This window comes from Heptranchias perlo, chromosome 2 (assembly GCF_035084215.1).
Source record: "Heptranchias perlo isolate sHepPer1 chromosome 2, sHepPer1.hap1, whole genome shotgun sequence".
NCBI classification, from domain to species: Eukaryota; Metazoa; Chordata; class Chondrichthyes; order Hexanchiformes; family Hexanchidae; genus Heptranchias; species Heptranchias perlo.
The window spans coordinates 122,811,686-122,832,249 of record NC_090326.1 but is presented as its reverse complement, the minus strand read 5'-3'; the positions used below and the strand labels follow the sequence as shown (position 1 = coordinate 122,832,249).

Here is a 20,564-nt window from a genome sequence, read left to right as displayed (position 1 = left end):
TCTTTGGAATTCTCTACCCCAGAGGGCTGTGGATGCTAAGTCATCAAGTACATTCAAGACCGAGATCGATGGATATTTGGACACTAGTGGAATCAAGGGATATGGGGATCGGGCAGGAAAGTGGAGTTGAGGTAGAAGATCAGCCATGATCTTATTGAATGGTGGAGCAGGCTCGAGGGGCCATATGGCCTACTCCTACTCCTATTTCTTATGTTTTTATATAGTTTTACTTCTGATCTTTAACAATGATCTGTGCTTGAAAATTTTATACATCAATTATATCAACCGGAATGGCAAAATTTCAATAAATCTTTGATATGTACAAGTGAAAGCCCAGCCATCTCCCCCAATGTTCAACGTTACCGTCATCACCGAGTGTCTCACTATCAACATCTTGAGGGTGACCATTGACCAGAAACTTAACTGGACTAATTATATCAGCACCGTCACTACAAGAGCAAGGTAGAAGCTGGGTACTTACCTACACTAATAAGGGGTCTAACGCCTGTTTTAGGACCCCTCACAGAAGTTGGGCTGCCCTGAGCAAAATGTTAAGAAAAATTTTATAATTTTTTAATGTGGAGCCAGGAGAAGGACGCGTGCTCGTCCCGGCCCCACAGCACTCCTGACGGCTGCTGCTGGTCATGATTACGCCAACCCCCAGTCTCTCGGGGCTTACCCTGGGGCGCTGCCGGTGAGGCAAGTGGCCCAAAATTCAACCCTCCTGAAGGGTGAGCTGCCTGTGGTGACGTGGCAAGTGATGGCAGCTCGCCCAAAATATTTAGATGAGGCCTGAGACCCAAATTCGATTCGGCCTCGGGCATCTCTGTTCAGGTGTGCGCTGCTCATGCGAAAAAGGGCCCAGACTAATTTCTACCCCAATGATTTTTAATAGAATAACAGATTATATGATGAAATTCAGATCAGGAACAAACAAATACCAATGTTAGCATTTTTCTGCTTGTAGCAGCCTTCTTTAATTTCAGTGTTTCAAAAAATCTCCAGGTATTCTTTTCAATCTTAATTGGCGCATTTGCCGTGGGTCAGACTTCACCAAACATTGAGGCACTCGCCAGTGCAAGAGGAGCAGCACATATAATCTTCCACATCATCGATCAGGTGAGTTAATCATTTCATCACAGTACATGTATGTTATTGCAAAACTAATGACTCATAAATAAGGGAAGGGCAAATAATCAGCAACTACTTCCACAGAGTAAGCACACAGAATTGTTACCTTTTACAAGTCCAAAAACCAAATTATGCACATGCAAAGGATGAAACAGAGAGGTAATGAAATGTTATTTAAAGGCTAAAATAATCTCAAAATTGCAATAACTAATGCCTCCTTATCATAAGATAAAGAAGTTTTTAAAAATACATTATTTTTTAATAATCATAATTTTACTGCCCATTTAACTTTTTAGAAGTTTCTGAACCCCCTAATGAAACATTAAAACTGGATGTATAGTAAGCCAATAAGCACTAAACAATGGATATTGTTAATATATTTTGTATTTTAACTGCTATATTGTTCTTACAGACTTTGCCTTGCTCCGAAATTTAATCCTTACTAATTTTCATCCTAGATTTAACTTCATGGCCTTATCCTTGTCTATCTCTATAAACTCCGTCAATCCTACGGCCCCTTCTCCCCCACCACCAAATTTCTCCATTCCTGAGTCTAGCCTCTTCATGCCTCCCTCTCTCCCTTTGTTCCACCATTCGCAGCCATTCCTTCAATTGCCTATGTTCCACTTCCTAAATCGCTCCACTCTCGACAATCCTCTCCTTTTTTTAAGCCCCTCATTAAAACCCATCTCTTTGACCAAGCTTTTGTCTTCCTGCCTAATCTCTTCTTCCTTGGCTCCGTGTTGGTTTTCCTTATGCCTTTGTAATGCGCCTTGGGATGTTTTTCTACATTTCAATGTACGATATAAATGTAACTTGCTGGCACATGCCCAGCCTTCCACTGGAAATGTATATACAGGATAAATTCATATGATCTTGTTTAATTTTTCTTTATCATAATACAGGAGCCATCAATTGATAGTTTTTCAGAAAGCGGACACAAACCTAATCAAATTAAAGGAGATGTGGAATTTATAAATGTGCATTTCAGCTATCCCTCACGGCCTGATGTTAAGGTAGGAGTTATTCTAGTTCTTCATATGTAAAGATTGCAGTACTGTATTGACCCTGTGTTAAGATAGAGTCCTTACTTAAATTAAACTATTAAAAGAAGGAAGACTTGCATTTACATTGAGTCTTATTAGATCCCAGAAAAACTTCAAAGCACTTTCCATAGACTGAGTTACTGTGAAAATGCACTGATTTTTATACAAACATACATTAAGTGATACTCTTGTCACCTAATATTAAGGTATGAGTCATCTTACCTAAAGGAAGATATGAGAGTAATGTATCATGTTCACTATTTTCTTTGCAATTAAAAAGCAGTACATCACCCAGTGAATGCACTCAATGATGGTGGATTCTGTAAGAGAAATGATCTTTTAGATACTACTCCCCACAGATATACAATGTTCAGCAACTGAGAAATGAGAAGCACGAACACAGGATTGTTCCTTTTTACTCAAGTTTATTATAACCTAGATATAAACAAATACAACCTTTTAAGCAGAGAATGTGACTCGACCGCAGAGGGTGACCAGCTCTCGTGGCGGAAGGAGAAACTTTCTTCGCTGGTGTTCCCTGATGTTTCTTCAGGATCCGGGATCCTGGGTTGCGTCCCTTCTTCAGGCAACACACAATCTTACACCTCTGCTCTTCATATCACAAAATCTTTAGCTTTAGACTGATTCCTAGGCAACCTCTTCTAGGCAACTGTCTTCTCCAGTCTGCTCACGTGGACCTGACTGCAGACCATAGTCTCATCACAGCTTTGAAGCTGCCTGACTAATATGTAGCGTCTGCAGTTGTATCCTGATAAGACCCCTTTTAGACAATGCCTTTGTTTACAGTTAGCATATTCATTCTGTTTCTGCAGTCTCAGCAAGGTCTTTTATGTCCACCTGAGAAGAGGCCAGCAGGACCTGTTAGCCTTTCTACTGAACAACATAAGAAATAAGAGCAGGAGTAGGCCATGTGGCCCTTCGAGCCTGCTCCACCATTCAATAAGATCATGACTGATCTTGGACCTCAACTCTACAATTCCCCACATTCTACTCCATCTGCCGTTTTCTTGCCCACTCACTTAATCTGTCGATATCCCTTTGAAGACTCTTTGCGTCCTCCTCACAGCTTACCTTCCCACCTAGCTTTGTATTGTGGGAAAAATCACCACTCGGAGTCAGACTTAAAGATTCAACATGCAGTTTATTGGACAAAGCTTTGGGAGAAGGACTGGCCACTCCGTAGTGAATGCAGCTACCTTCTCAACTTTAAAATGGTTGTCATGCTTTTTTATACCTTTGAAATACAGATTTTCAGTAGCTTTTACATCATTAATCTTGATTACACACATTAACCAATTAAGCCCGCATGGCAACAACGGACTGCTTACACATTAACCAATCAAATTAAAACAACTGTTATCACCTTAAGACAGTATGCCTTTGTTTCATGCAGTCTGGTTCTATACTTTTATCAGTTCGTTGTGAAATGTCTTTTGTATTCCTAGACTGTAAGCCAGTTTTGGAATATACAAACTCAACACTTTTAACTGTCTTTCCCACAGTCACAGAATCCATTTTATTTAATAGTGTCCATTTTGTTAGTAGTATATAGATTGTAAATAGCTGAGGCCCAAGCACCGATCCTGGCGGCACCCCACTAGTTACAGCCTGCCAACCTGAAAATGACCTGTTTATTCCTGCTTTCTATTTTCTGTCCGTTAACCAATCCCCAATCCACGCTAATATATTACCCCCAATCCCATGGGCCCTAATCTTGTGTAACAACCTCTTATGTGGTACCTTATCGAATACCTTTTGAAAATCCAAATGTACTACATCTACTGGTTCTCTCTTATCTACCCTGCTAGTTACACCCTCAAAAAACTCTACTAGATTTGTCAAACACGATTTCCATTCCATAAAACTGTGTTGACTCTGCCTAATCATATTATGATTTTCTAGGTGCCCTGTTACTACATCCTTAATAATAGATTCTAGCTTTTTCCCTACTACTGATGTCAGGCTAACTGGCCTATAGTTCCCTGTTTTCTCTCTCCCTCCTTTCCTGAGTAGCGGGGTTACATTTGCTACCTTCCAATCCATGGGGACCGTTCTAGAATCTAGGGAATTCTGGAAGATCAAAACCAATGCATCCACTATCTCTGCAGCCACTTCTTTTAAAACCCTAGGATGTAAACCATCAGTTCTAGGGGATTTGTCGGCTTTTAGACCCATTCATTTTTCTAAAACTTTTTCTTTACTAATCTTAATTACTTTAAGTTCCTCCCTCTCATTAGACCCTTGGTTCCCTGGTATTTCCGATTTTTTTTGTGTCTTCTACTGTGAAGACAGATATAAAATATTTGTTTAACATCTCTGCCATTTCTGTATTCCCCTTTATAATTTCTCCTGTCTCTGTCTCTAATGGATCCATGTTTACTTTTGCTACTCTCTTCCTTTTTATATACTTGTAGCAGCTCTTAAAATCTGTTTTTATATTTCTTGCTAGTTTACTCTCATATTCAGTTTTCTCCCTCTTTATCAATTTCTTGGTTATCTTTTGCTGATTTCTAAAACCTTCCCATTCCTCAGGCTTACTACTCTTTTTAGCAGCATTGTAAGCCTCTTCTCTAGTTAGCCACGGTTGGATCACTTTTCCTGTAGAGTTTTTTATTCCTCAAGGGAATGTATATTCATTGGGAATTATGAATTATTTATTTAAATGTTCGCCATTTCCTATTTACCATCATGTCTTTTAATCTAATTTCCCAATCTACCTTAGCCAACTCTCCCCTCATACCTATATAATTGGCCTGGTTTAAGACCCTAGTTTTGGACTTCACCACATCACTCTCAAACTCAATATGAAATTCTATCAAATTATGATCACTCTTCCCCAGAGGATACTTTATTATAAGATTACTAATTAACCCTGTCTCATTATACAATACTAGATCTAAAATAGCCTGTTCCCTAGTTGGTTCCTCGACATTGTTCTAGAAAACTGTCTCGAATGCATTCCATGAACTCGAACTCCAAACTACTTTTGCCAATTTGGTTTGCCCAGTCTATATGAAGGTTAAAAGCCCCCATGATTATTGCATTACCCTTGTTACATGTTCCTCTAATTTCCTGATTTATACTCTGTTCAACGCTATAACTACTTGTGTACTTGAAGTGCCGTAACCTACAAGGCTACGGACCAAGAGCTGGAAAGTGGGATTAGGCTGGTTGGCTCTTTTTCGTCCGGCACAGAAATGATGGGCTGAATGGCCTCCTTCTGTGGCGTAAATTTCTATGATTCTATACTGTTAGGGGGCCTATAAACTCCTCCCATGAGTGTTTTCTGCCCCTTGTTATTTCTTAGCTCCACCCATACTGATTCTACATCCTAATTTTCTGAGCTAAGATCCTTTCTCACTCCTGTCTTTATCTCATCTTTTATTATCAAAGCTAACTCCTCTCCTTTTCCATTTTGCCTATCTTTTCTTAAAGTCAAGTACCCTGGAATATTTAGTTCCCAACCTTGGTCACCCTGCAACCATGTCTCAGTAATGGCTATTAGATCAAACCTATTTATCTCTATTTGTGCCATTAATTCATCTATCTTGTTACAAATGCTTCGTGCACTCACATACAGCGCCTTTAATTTTAACTTGTTACTTTTTTTCCCTGATGTGATCTTAGTCACTAATACCCTATTACTTTTGTTAAACTCTCTGCCCCTTCCTGACACACTCTGCTTGTTTTTATCCAAATCACTACTCTGCTCTACAGCCGTTACTTCTTTTTAAACTGATAAAATTAAATGTACCCTTACCTGAACCCTCCCCCCCCACCCCCTCTTATTAGTTTAAAGTCCAAACTACCTCCCTAGTTATTCGATTCGCCAGGACACTGGTCCCAGCCCGGTTTAAGTGGAGCCCATCCCAATGGAACAGCTCCCTCTTTACCCAGTACTGTGCCAGTGCCCCATGAATCAAAACCCCTGCTTCTTGCACCACTCTTTCAGCCACGCTTTTAACCAACAAATCTCACCCAAATTTCCTGCTGATTTAGATTTTAATTCCTGATTCTTTCAATTCATTAGCTTATTAGGCACTTGTGATGGAAAATTATTTTGAAATAAATTGGGATAAGGCTCCATTCTCCGCTTTATCTGCCAGCAATTCACGATTAAACATAAAACCTGAATTTATAAAAAAAACAGCAAAGGTGTAACGCATTTATTAATTTACTAATCCATATCCTTTTGAAATTAAAGGCTTTAAACAGTAAGCTTATTGTACCTGTCATGTTTTATTCACTGTCTTAACCAGCATCAGATTAAATTAAATTGATGCTCTGCTAGGGACCATAAGCTTGCAACCTATTTGTTTTCAGTTACATAAGGCTACAGTTAAGGAGAAATTTGCACAATATTGTCTAAATATGCCGTCGTTTTCAGAACAGAAATAAAATGTCGGTACACAAAACATTAAATGTTAAAACCAAATAGTACCTTATTTCCTTTTCCTTCCCTATTGTTTTGTGGTAGATATTAAAAGGTCTGCACCTGAAGTTGAACAGCGGGCAAACAGTTGCTGTGGTTGGCAGCAGTGGCTGTGGGAAGAGCACTACTATCCAGCTTCTGCAGAGATTCTATGATCCTCAAGATGGAATGGTAAAGCATTTAACGACATTCATCGTGTTGTAAAAAGAAGGTAGATAAACACCAAATGGGCTTCAGCAGCAAAACCTGAGGGGCTCCAAAGTCAATGTATTCTTGGCAGGTTGAGATACAATACAAGCTGGGGTGTATTATATCTTGCAGTGAGTTTCCGGTGGGAAACCACACTGGCGAGTTAATTTCCCAGCTGCCCACTGCAGAATGAGGACATGGCAATTTTAACAGCTGGATAGGACAAGCCGTGAGCCAGTATTCCTTTGTCTAGTGTTTGAGGTAAGTACAGCAGCTGTACAGATGAACTTCTGTATGCAGAAAATGGTATACAGTTCCTGTGTGCCCATAGATGTAGGTATAATGTACGTGATACATAGTATTGCTCCACCACCTGAACGTAGTACTGTCTCTCCTGGGGGAGAAAAACATAATCCAAGACTGGAGACCAATGAAGTAAGAGCAAATGAATATGGGAGGTAATGATCACAGGACATTGAGATTAGTGGGAAGAGTGAGCATAAATGATACATAAATTATCTGGATGTAGGAATTGAGTGAGCAATATCGCAGTGTGCTGATGACATCAAATTGTGGGTGTCTCAAATTATGACAAGGGTTGTGAAAGACTGCAGGAGGGCATAGATAGGTTAGCAGAATGGGCTCTTGCAGCTCAAAGTAGAAAGTGCAAAATGAAAATAGGGAAAGGAAATGCACCTTAAATGATATTTTAAATGGAGTAGAAGAGCAGAGGAGCCTTTGTGTGCAGCTACACAAGCCATTAAAGATGGCAGTGCAAGTAAACAGGGCCATAATCCTTGGTTTGGTATCTGGAGGCATAGAATAAAAAAGGAAGGAGGTAATGTTGAACTTGTACAAGACCTTAGGTAGCCAATTGTTGAAGTATTGTGCACAATTTTGGGAACCCCATTGTAGAAAGAATACAAAAGCAATGGACAAGCTGCACATAGTTAGGGCTTCTTTCACTGAAGCTGAGAAGTCTAAGGGGTGACTGCATAGAGGTATACAAGATTGTGAAGAGTTATGATAAGGTGAATAGTGATGAATCGTTTCCACTGGTCAGTGAGACAGCAATAAAACTTAAAGCTAATCACAAAAATAATTTAAAAGGTGATTCTAACAAGCTTCTTTACAAGGAGAATGTTTAGATTGTGGAATTATCTGCCACAAATTGAAGCTGAATCTACAAACTCTTGCAAGGGATTAGATAGTTGCTTCAAAGAGAGGATAATTAAAGAGCATTGAGAGTGAGCAGGAGTGGGATTTCTTCCTCACATTTCTCCTCTCCTGAAATCACTAATTTGTGCTGGAGTACAGTTCCAGTCCCCTCCTGCCAGCTATTTGGTGGATCTAGGCTGGACAGGACTGGAAGATGACAATCAAAGGTTGGCAGAGGGACTAAAAGGATGGTGCCGATAGCATGGGCCTGTGCTGTCTAGGTATTGGAATGCACATGCCCCAGAAGACAGGATGTAATTTTTGAACTTTTTTTTAAAAAAAACCTCTTAGCCTTTGACAACGTCGAGTCTGCCAGCACTTTGGCACTGCAACAGACTTCCCTGGCCTACCGTTACTGATATCTGTTTCAATTCTGGCAGATCTCCCCAACGGAGGCCTCTAGCATACAAATCACCTCAGGACCAGAAGGTCGACAGGAGTCGGAACATCTCCTTGGCAATTAGAAAACTCATGTTATTTTGCAGTTGACATAAATTACATAGAATGTACAGCACAGAAACAGGCCATTCGGCCCAACAGGTCCATGCTGGTGTTTATGCTCCACACGAGCCTCCTCCCTCCCTACTTCACCTAACCCTATCAACATATCCTTCTATTCCTTTCTCCCTCATGTGTTTATCTAGCTTCCCCTTAAATGCATCTTTGCCAGTCACCTCAACTACTTGTGTTAGTGAGTTCCACATTCTAACCACTCTCTGGGTAAAGAAGTTTCTCCTGAATTGTCTATTGAATTTATTAGTGAATCTTATATTTATGGCCCCAGGTTCTGGTCTCCCCCACAAGTGGAAACATCTTCTCCACGTCTACCCTATCAAACCCTTTCATAATCTTTAAAAATCTCTATCAGGTCACCCCTCAGTCTTCTCTTTTCTAGAGAAAAGAGCCCCAGCCTGCTCAATCTTTCTTGATAGGCAGCGTATAACTGAGAGGTTATACCTATCAGTACCATAAAAAGTTGTACTTCACCATACATTTACATTTTTACTAAAATTAGCAGAGATTTTACCCCCTATAGTCTGGATGAACAGGGAAACCTGAAACTGCAAGTAGATCAAACCATAAAAAAAGGCCAACAGCATTTTGGGTTTTATAAATAGGGGTTAGAGTACAGGAGTGAAGAAGTAATGATAAACATGTCCAAAACATCTGTTCGAGTACTGTGGACAATTTTGGATGCTCCATTATGTAAATAACATTAAAGTTACAGAGAGTTCACTGCGTAGATTCATCAGGGTAATGCCAGGGATGGAAACTATAGTTATGAGGAGACATTTGTGATACAGGGACTATGTCCATGGTAGCAGAGAAGGCAAAGAGGAGATTTAATATATATATTTAAAATTCTGAGGTGCTTTGATAGAGTGAATCTATTTAAAATTGCAATCGGCCACTTCGGGATGGGAACTGAGTGGGTAAGACCCCGGCGCCATTTTAACTGCGGGGTGGAGGGGGTTAAAATACCGCCCCCCCCCCCCCCCCAATATTGTCTAGGTAAAGGATGTAGGCCACACATGTATAATGAACACCAGAACAAATAGTACTGGGGAAAAGTGCTAGGCACCAGCATAAACACACAATCTGAACGTACTTCTACTAAGGCTTGGTTCAGGTTTGGGTTAGGTGTATAGGGTATTGTTTGTTTATCTTAGTATGCACAATTAGGGATCCTGATTATTTTTAATTTCTGCCTGATTCATCTGAGGGGTTATGTGTCATTTTGGACAAGAAGTTTGCTCTCCCATGAGGTTCATGCATGTTTTTATGGCAATAATTTTCACATATAGTACTTTCAATGGATAACATAATTATTGAATTAGATGTATAATATTTTCAACAGATTATTCTTGATGGACAGGATATTCGATCCTTGAATACTAGGCATCTCAGGGAATTTATTGGGGTTGTTAGCCAGGAGCCTGTCCTGTTTGCCACCACTATAGCTGAAAACATTCGCTATGGTCGTGAAGATGTCAGCATGACTGAAATTGAAGAGGCTACCAAGGAAGCTAATGCCTATGATTTCATCATGAAATTGCCAGATGTAAGTACTGATCCTGATTGCTATTGAACTAAAAAGTTTACATTATGGATAACTGGTTGCTCTAAACATGATTACTGTTCTGATAAGCTCATCTCCATTTCCCTTCAGAGATTGTTTTTGTCTTCTAGCTGTTATCATATCAGGAATGGAACAGCATTACAAGAACTAGTTTGATGTCTCTAAACTACATTATCTTCCTTCCTTCTGTGCCTAGGAAACCTGCCGTCCTTACCCGGTCTGGCCTATATGTGACTCCAGACCCACAGCAATGTGGTTGATTCTTAATTGCCCTCTGAAATGGCCGAGCAAGCCACTCAGTTGTAAAATCTCGCTAAAAAAAGTCACAATAAGAATAAAACCGGATGGACCACCCGGCATCGGACCACTAGGCACTGGATACGACAAAGGCAAACCAAGCCCAGTCGACCCTGCAAAGTCCTCCTCACTAACATCTGGGGACTTGTGCCAAAATTGGGAGAGCTGTCCCACAGACAAGTCAAGCAACAGCCTGACATAGCCATACTCACAGAATCATACCTTTCAGCCAACGTCCCAGACTCTTCCATCACCATTCCTGGGTATGTCCTGTCCCACCGGCAGGACAGACCCACCAGAGGTGGTGGTACAGTGATATACAGTCAGGAGGAAGTGGCCCTGGGAGTCATCAACATTGACTGTGGGCCCCATGAAATCTCATGGCATCAGGTCAAACATGGGCAAGGACACCTCCTGCTGATTACCACCTACCGTTCTCCCTCAGCTGATGAATCAGTCCTCCTCCATGTTGAACACCACTTGGAGGAAGCACTGAGGGTAGCAAGGGCACAGAATGTACTCTGGGTGGGGGACTTCAATGTCCATCACCAAGAGTGGCTCGGTAGCACCACTAATTACCGAGCTGGCCGAGTCCTGAAGGACATAGCTGCCAGATTGGGCCTGCGGCAGGTGGTGAGCGAACCAACAGGAGGGAAAAAACTTATTTGACCTCGTCCTCACCAATCTACCTGTCGCAGATTCATCTGTCCATGACAGTATTGTAGGAGTGACCACCGCACAGTCCTCGTGGAGATGAAGCCCTGTCTTCGCACTGAGCGCCACACAACACGTTGGATGGTGTCCTATCACCGTGCTAAATGGGATAGATTCAGAACAGATCTAGCAGCTCAAAACTGGGCATCCATGAGGAGCTGTGGGCCATCAGCAGCAGAATTGTATTCCAGCACAATCTGTAACCCTGTAACCTCATGGCGAGTGTAGAAGAGCATGCCAGGAGCAGCACCAGGCGTACCTAAAAATGAGGTGCCAACCTGGTAAAGCTACAACTCAGGACTACATGCACGTGAGTGCAAAAGACAAGGCTGAAGCGTTTGCAACCATCTTCAGCCAGAAGTGCCGAGTGGATGATCCATCTCGGCCTCCTCCCGATATCCCCACCATCACAGAAGCCAGTCTTCGGCCAATTCGATTCACTCCACATGTTATCAAGAAACGGCTGAGTGCACTGGATACAGCAAAAGCTATGGGCCCCGACAACATCCCAGCTGTAGCGCTGAGGACTTGTGCTCCAGAACTAGCTGCGCCTCTAGCCAAGCTGTTCATTACAGCTACAACACTGGCATCTACCCGACAATGTGGAAAATTGCTCAGATATGTCCTGTCCACAAAAAGCAGGACAAATCCAATCTGGCCAATTACCGCCCCATCAGTCTACTCTCAATCATCAGCAAAGTGATGGAAGGTGTTGTCGACAGTGCTATGAAGCGGCACTTACTCACCAATAACCTGCTCACCGATGCTCACTTTGGGTTCCGCCAGGACCACTCGGCTCCAGACCTCATTACAGCCTTGGTCCAAACATGGACAAAAGAGCTGAATTCCAGAGGTGAGGTGAGAGTGACTGCCCTTGACATCAAGGCAGCATTTGACCGAGTGTGGCACCAAGGAGTCCTAGTAAAATTGAAGTCAATGGGAATCAGGGGGAAAACTCTCCAGTGGCTGGAGTAATACCTAGCACAAAGGAAGATGGTAGTGGTTGTTGGAGGCCAATCATCTCAGCCCCAGGACATTGCTGCAGGAGTTCCTCAAGGCAATGTCCTAGGCCCAACCATCTTGAGCTGCTTCATCAATGACCTTCCCTCCATCATAAGGTCAGAAATGGGGATGTTCGCTGATGATTGCACAGTGTTCAGTTCCATTCGCAACCCCTCAGATAATGAAGCAGTCCGAGCCCACATGCAGCAAAATCTGGACAACATCCAGGCTTGGGCTGATAAGTGGCAAGTAACATTCGCGCCAGAAAAGTGCCAGGCAATGACCATCTCCAACAAGAGAGTCTAACCACTTCCCCTTGACATTCAACGGCATTACCATCGCCGAAACCCCCACCATCAACATCCTGGGGGTCACCATTGACCAGAAACTTAACTGGACCAGCCATATAAATACTGTGGCTGCAAGAGCAGGCCAGAGGCTGGGTATTCTGCGGCGAGTGACTCACCTCCTGACTCCCCAAAGCCTTTCCACCATCTACAAGGCACAAATCAGGAGTGTGATGGAATACTCTGCACTTGCCTGGATGAGTGCAGCTCCAACAACACTCAAGAAGCTCGACACCATCCAGGACAAAACAGCCCGCTTGATTGGCACCCCATCCATCACCCTAAACATTCACTCCCTTCACCACTGGCGCACAGTGGCTGCAGTGTGTACCATCCTCAGGATAACTGCAGCAACTCGCCAAGGCTTCTTCGACAGCACCTCCCAAACCCGCGACCTCTATCACCTAGAAGTACAAGGGCAGCAGGCGCATGGGAACAACATCACCTGCACGTTCCCCTCCAAGTCACACACCATCCCGACTTGGAAATATATTTCCTTCATCGTCGCTGGGTCAAAATCCTGGAACTCCCTTCCTACAGCACTGTGGGAGAACCTTCACCACATGGACTGCAGCGGTTCAAGAAGGCGGCTCACCACCACCTTCTCTAGGCCAATTAGGGATGGGCAATAAATGCCGGCCTCGCCAGCGATGCCCACATCCCATGAACGAATAAAAAAAAACACCAGGGTGAGATTGCCAGTCCCTCGCTGAGTGCAAATATAAAGACGCTATTATAATCCCTTATCTGAACTGATGCTACTGATAACTTGAGTATTAAAAATTAACTATTGGGCATTGGACTTATTTATATTGTCACTCATTGTGGCTTGGAACTTGATACCTGGACTCAGGCCATGCATCATTGCACAATTTTTTTTGTCATCCATTGTCGTAGGTGTCGCTGGCAAGGTCGGCATTTTTATTGATCATCCCTAATTGCCCTTGAGAAGGTGATAGTGAGCCTTCTCTTTAAACCACAGCAGTCCATGTGGTGAAGGTACTCCCACAGTGCTGTTAGGTGGGGAGTTCCCGGATTTTGTCCCAATGATGATGCAAGAACGTCGATATATGTCCAAGTCAGGATGGTGTGTGACTTGGAGGGGAACTTGAAGATAATGGTTTTCCCACGTACCTGCTGCCCTTGACCGTTTTAGGTGGTGGAGGTCGCAGGTTTGAGAGGTGCTGCTGAAAAAGCCTTAGCAAGTTCCTGTAGTGCATTCTGTAGAAAATACACATTGCAGCCACGGTACTCCAGTGGTGGAGGGTCTGGAGGAATAGGCTAGTGGATGAGGTAACGATCAATTGGACTGCTTCATCCTGGATGGTGTCGAGCTTCTTGAGTGTTGTTGCAGCTGCGCCCCTCCAAGCAAACGGAGAGCATTCCCACACTCCTAATATCACAGTAATACCGCTAAAGTGCTAGAATTTCTGTGGTTCTGTTGTAGAAATTTGAAACATTAGTTGGAGAAAGAGGCACTCAACTAAGCGGAGGTCAGAAACAAAGAATTGCCATTGCACGTGCTCTGGTACGCAATCCCAAGATTCTGCTGCTGGATGAAGCTACGTCTGCATTAGATGCTGAGAGTGAAGCTACAGTTCAAGTTGCACTTGATAAGGTAATGATGTTCTCACTAAATAAAATCAGACATTGCTAGTTTAGTTATGTTGCTGCAATTAGAGTTATTTATTTTTTACCAGAAGTATCGTCCAATTTCTAGATTTTCAGATGAAATGCTGTTCAAATCATGGTTAAGGAATGACAAGGACTGAGACTTGCTCTGTACATTGTTTGTAGCAAAATAGTAGATGTGGGTTTACAACAAAGAAGAGCTTCTCTTCCCCTCCGCCCCATTTAAGAAATACTGGGCCCTAAATTGGGCCGTGTAGCGCCCGTTATTTTGGCGCTACACGGCCTGTCCGACATCCAAGATGGTGTCTTGGAATCGCACGCATGTTTCCTGCGTGACGTGTAGCAGACGCCATCTTGGGATAGGAGTTAGCGCAGCCGCAGATAACGCACGCTGGAATCATATAAAGTAGGGAGAAAATGGCTTCAATCAGTGTGCAACGCTGATTTACATAGTGTTAAGTCCCAAAATGGTGTCTAACGCTCCACTCAATGCACAGTCTTAACCCCAACCATCTGAACGTGTCTTAGAGTGCCTGGAGGGCCGCCCCCACCTAGGCTATTTAAAGGGACCATGCAAGAATTACAGGTTAGCGGCTGGATTATTGCTTCTGGCTGCCAAGACATTTGTAACTGTTTTTGGAGGTCTCCTAGACTGCAATACTAGGACACGGGGACATAGCCTAACATTTAGAGCCAGGACGAGCAGGAGTGAAATTAGGAAATGCTTCTACACGCAAAGGGTGGGAGATGTTTGGAACGCTTTTCTGCAGACGGCAGTTGATGCTAGCTCAATTGTGAATGTTAAATCTGAGATTGATAGATTTCTGTGAACCAAGGGTATTAAGGGATGTGGGGCTAAGGGTGGGTATATGGAGTTAGGTCACAGGTCCACCATGATCTCACTAAATGGTGGAACAGGCTCGAGGGGCTAAATGCCACTGCCACTTGCTGCCTCTTGATATGTGCCACCTTCTCCTGCAAGAAAGCGGGACGTGTGTCTGGGTGATGTGCCTGTCATAGTTGAATAGCTGCCAATGTGTGTGGCCTGTGAGTTGTGGATGGATGGCTTGAAACAGTGATAATGTGTAAGGGTGAGAGGAAGCATCTGATTGGAAAGAGTTTATTGGCATGTGGGTGATGGGCGGTGTAGTGCGTGGTGCAGTTGGTAGGAGACACCACTTGACAGTTGACCTCACTCATCTTGACCAGTCATGTCAAAGCATTGAACTTCTTTCTGTACTGCATCCATGTTCATGATGCTGTGCGTCTGGCATTGACTTTGTCCCCCGCTGCCTCCCACTGCCTTTTGAGTATATGTCCGGAGGGCCTCTTTCCCCCCATTGCGGATATAGAATGTCCCTCCTTCTGTCTACCTCTTGCACCAAGGTCTCTAGTGCATCAGCAGAGAACCTTGGTGCACCTTCTCTCGCAGGCCGGGAACCAACATCAGATCGGCAGATTGGTGAGGTCTGGCGTGCAGGTTGCAGGATGTGGGATTTAGTAGTGGCAACCTTTATTCAATATTTTAACATAACTCATCAGTGTGTAAACATAGGGATGGGACCTGCATCTGTGTTTTACGTGTGCGATGTCTAATCTCCGTTCAGACTCCATGCAGACAGTAGATTGTTATTTTCAGTAAATAACAGGTACCAGCTACCTTTTAAGAGATTTCTAAGAAACATCCTCCCTTTAAGAGATTGAGCTCCCTCTAGTGGGGAAAATGCAAATTGCATTGATTCCACTTGCAAGGCCTGGAAAGGAAGGCTGATTGCAGTTTAGTCCTTGGGTAGGTCCAAACTTGCGTCCTGCCTGTATAGGGTCCATCGGACGCGGGGTACTAGCGCATCGCGCTACCCCTGCCCGAAACGTACCCTTATCCAATTTTTTCCCCTGCTGTGTTTAAATTTATTTGATATGTAAAGTATACATACTGTAAGCCTCCGTAACATCACCATATATGCCCCTGCCTCAGCTCGTATTCTGCTGAAACCTTCATCCACGGCTTTGTTATCTCAAGGCTCTTCTGGCCAGCTTCCCACCTTGCACCCTCTGTAAACTTGAGCTCATCCAAAACTCTGTTGCCCGTATCCTAAACCCGCACCAAGTACTATCCTTGTTCAAATCCCTCTATTCCCTCATCCCTCCCTATCTCTATAACCTTCTCCAGCCCTACAACCCTCCAAGAAGTCTGCCTTCCTCCAACTCTGGAGGGGACATGGCACTAATTGGATAGCTCTTTTACAGAGCAGCACTCCCTCACTACCACACAATCTGCTCAAACTCTTAGTGTGGGGTTGAAACCTACAATCTTCTGACCCAGAGGCAAGAGTGCTACTGATTGTGGCAAGCTGATGCAAAGATTTTTGAGAAACTAATATGCTAAAGGAATTTTTTCTGATAAGGAAGCGACATAGACAATGGGGTAGAAGCATGAATTGAGACCAAATATGGATATGCCCCACAACCTTAACATATTTCTTGTATTTTCTCAAAGGTACGAAAAGGCCGCACTACTATAGTAATTGCTCACCGTCTGTCAACAATTCAAAATGCAGACATCATTGCAGGATTGGAAGATGGTGTAATTGTGGAGCGAGGATCCCATGAAGAACTGATGGGGGCAAAGGGAATCTATTATACTTTAGTCACCACGCAGGTACCTGTTGGGAGCCAATTACCTCTTTCAACTATAACATGAATTTAACCATTTATTAAAGTTTATAACATCATGAAGTTAAGAATCAATAAAATCATATACTTCAAATTTCATTTGCTTAAAAGAAAAACTGAGAAGATAAAATATAATCTCATTTGTTTTCATTTAGACATTTAAGAAAGGTGGTGATGAGGCACACAAATTGATTCATGAGAAAAATGAAGCTGAACTTGAGACAATCAGCACCACAAAGTCATTGCGAAGACGGTCAACACAAGTTAGTATAAAAAAGGTAGAAACAGCTATCGAAAAAACGGACGTGACTACAGTCCCACAGGTATGGGTCACTTTAATTTAGTCAAGAGAAATATAATCTGCATTCTAATTCAATTTTCATTTTAAATAGTGCATTAATGATATATTATGAGACTTTATTACTTATGAGTTCTCCAGTCAGCCCACTTGTGGGATATAAATCTTATCTTTATGATGTGTTCTGTTTCTGCTCTATTTTAAAAATTAGTAAGACAAAGAGGTAAGAGAGATGAGTTTAATATGTTTCTTTGCTGATTCAATTCAGAGGTATTTAATCTAAATATATAATGTGGATTTCAATTTATATTAATGTAAGGTATCTACTAAGCACATAACTTAGAGACTTAGTGGCACTATGAGTTAGAATACTACTTTACACAGTGAGCATTGGTTTCAAATTCAACCCAAGCCGATGAGATGAAAATGTGTTCGCTGCTGACTGTAAGAATTGTGAGGTAATGGAATTAGATAGTTTTAACTCAGTTCCTAGTGAGCATGATTGCAGAGCACAAAACTGCTGATGGTGTTGCATTATCAGACTTAGTCAGAGGCCACAAGAATGGGAGGCGTGGGAAATGTAAATATTAGGGATGCTGTTTTTGAATTATCTTACTGATTCCAAAATTTCCCCAAATAATTCAACTGTTATTGCAATAATTCAGCCATGAATTAATGTAATTGAATCCCCTTGTCACTCTACGATACGAAATCAGAATTTGTGTGTATTGTTTGCTCTTGCTCAGGTTTTTTTTAAAATTCTGTCACTTAGCTTTTTTACATTTAGAAATGGACAGGTAAAAGTGTGAAGCTCCATCATTTGCAGATCACAGATTTGACAAGCATATTCCATATTACCACAAAGTGTGAAATATTCTATTTTTCAGGATGAAAAGCATCCCAATATATCCTTTTTGAATATTCTGAAGATGAACAAGACTGAATGGCCTTATCTGCTTGTGGGATCTTTCTGTGCTGTTATAAATGGTGTCTTGCAGCCTGCCTTTGCCCTGATATTTTCAGAAATTATTGGAGTAAGTTTAAAATCTTCAAATATATTTTGGTAACATGAGTGAAACAACTGCAAAGATTTTAAGAAACTGCATTTTAAAAATACTCTCTTGGAAGAAGAACTAATGGTTTTCCTAAAGACACAACAGATGGTTCTAATAGTCAATAGGGAAAGGCCCAGAGACCAAGTATTAAACAGCCTATTCAGACATAGAGGCATACAGTTCACGTAGACCCTGATTTATATTATAGGATACCAATCAGGATTGCTACCAGTGCCACGGGCTAGTCAGAGTAGGAATGACAGGATAGCTAGGATGAATACGTGGCTTGAGAGATGGTGCAAGAGGGAGGGATTCAAATTCCTGGGCCATTGGAACCGGTTCTGGGGGAGGTGGGACCAGTACAAATTGGACGGTCTGCATCTGGGCAGGACTGGAACCAATGTCCTAGGGGGAGTGTTTGCCAGTGCTGTTGGGGAGGGTTTATACTAATGTGGCAGGGGGATGGAAACTGATGCAGGAAGTCAGTGGGAAGTAAAGTGGTGACAGAAACAAAAGGCAGTAAGGGAGAGTGTACAAAACATGACCGGACAGATGGTCTGAGAAAGCAGGGCAAAGACCAAGGGAAGTCTAGATTAAACTGCATTTATTTCAATGCAAGAAGTCTGATGGGCAAGGCAGATGAACTCAGGGCATGGATGGGTACATGGGACTGGGATGTTATAGCTATTACTGAAACATGGCTAAGGGAGGGGCCGGACTGGCAGCTCAATGTTCCAGGGTACAGATGCTATAGGAAAGATAGAGCAGGAGGTAAGAGAGGAGGGGGAGTTGCGTTCTTGATTAGGGAGAACATCACGGCAGTAGTGAGAGGGGATATATCCGAGGGTTCGCCCACGGAGTCGATATGGGTAGAACTGAAAAATAAGAAGGGAGAGATCACGTTGATAGGATTGTACTACAGACCCCCAAATAGTCAACGGGAAATTGAGGAGCAAGTATGTAAGGAGATTACAGACAGCTGCAAGAAAAATAGGGTGGTAATAGTAGGGGACTTTAACTTTCCCAACATTGACTGGGACAGCCATAGCATTAGGGGCTTGGATGGAGAGAAATTTGTTGAGTGTATTCAGGAGGAATTTCTCATTCAGTATGTGGATGGCCCGACTAGAGAGGGGGCAAAACTTGACCTCCTCTTGGGAAATAAGGAAGGGCAGGTGACAGAAGTGTTAGTGAGGGATCACTTTGGGACCAGTGATCATAATTCCATTAGTTTTAAGATAGCTATGGAGAATGATAGGTCTGGCCCAGAAGTTAAAATTCTAAAATGGGGAAAGGCCAATTTTGATGGTATTAGACAGGAACTTTCAGAAGTTGATTGGGAGAGTCTGTTGGCAGGCAAAGGGACGTCTGGTAAGTGGGAGGCTTTCAAAAGTGTGTTAACCAGGGTTCAGGGTAAGCACATTCCTTATAAAGTGAAGGGGAAGGCTGGTAGAAGTAGGGAACCTTGGATAACTCGGGAGATTGAGGCCCTAGTCAGAAAGAAGAAGGAGGCATATGACATGCATAGGCAGCTGGGATCAAGTGGATCCCTTGAAGAGTATAGAGATTGCCGGAGTAGAGTTAAGAGAGAAATCAGGAGGGCAAAAAGGGGATATGAGATTGCTTTGGCAGATAAGGCAAAGGTGAATCCAAAGAGCTTCTACAAATACATAAAGGGCAAAAGAGTAACTAGGGAGAGAGTAGGGCCACTTAAGGATCAACAAGGTCATCTATGTGCGGAACCACTGGAGATGGGTGAGATCCTAAATGACTATTTCGCATCGGTATTTACGGTTGAGAAAGGCATGGATGTTAGGGAACTTGGGGAAATAAATAGTGATGTCTTGAGGAGTGTACATATTACAGAGAGGGAGGTGCTGGAAGTCTTAACGCGCATCAAGGTAGATAAATCTCCAGGACCTGATGAAATGTATCCCAGGACGTTATGGGAGGTTAGGGAGGAAATTGCGGGTCCCCTAGCAGAGATATTTGAATCATCGACAGCTACAGGTGAGGTGCCTGAAGATTGAAGGGTAGCAAATGTTGTGCCTTTGTTTAAGAAGGGCGGCAAGGAAAAGCCTGGGAACTACAGACCGGTGAGCCTGACATCTGTTGTGGGTAAGTTGTTAGAGGGTATTCTGAGGGACAGGATCTATAGGCCTTTGGAGAGGCAGGGACTGATTAGGAACAGTCAGCATGGTTTTGTGAGAGGAAAATCATGTCTCACAAATTTGATTGAGTTTTTTGAAGGGGTAACCAAGAAGATAGATGAGGGCTGTGCAGTAGATGTGGTCTACATGGACTTCAGCAAAGCCTTTGACAAGGTACCGCATGGTAGGTTGTTACATAAGGTTAGATCTCACAGGATCCAAGGTGAGGTAGCCAATTGGATACAAAATTGGATTGACGGCAGAAGACAGAGGGTGGTT

At 42.8% G+C, this 20,564-nt stretch overlaps 1 protein-coding gene across 2 annotated transcripts in view; it reads left to right on the top strand.

Annotated features, from left to right (window-relative positions):
- Positions 1-20,564, top strand: part of abcb4 (ATP-binding cassette, sub-family B (MDR/TAP), member 4) — a 124,624-nt gene that overhangs the window by 54,052 nt on the left and 50,008 nt on the right. For both annotated transcript variants that reach the window (XM_068006854.1, XM_068006863.1), the window contains 8 exons: positions 1,006-1,119; positions 2,037-2,147; positions 6,676-6,801; positions 9,896-10,099; positions 13,925-14,095; positions 16,607-16,768; positions 16,938-17,105; positions 17,968-18,114. In XM_068006854.1, the coding sequence (XP_067862955.1) occupies positions 1,006-1,119; positions 2,037-2,147; positions 6,676-6,801; positions 9,896-10,099; positions 13,925-14,095; positions 16,607-16,768; positions 16,938-17,105; positions 17,968-18,114 (1,203 nt within the window). The remainder of the gene's footprint in view (positions 1-1,005; positions 1,120-2,036; positions 2,148-6,675; positions 6,802-9,895; positions 10,100-13,924; positions 14,096-16,606; positions 16,769-16,937; positions 17,106-17,967; positions 18,115-20,564) is intronic.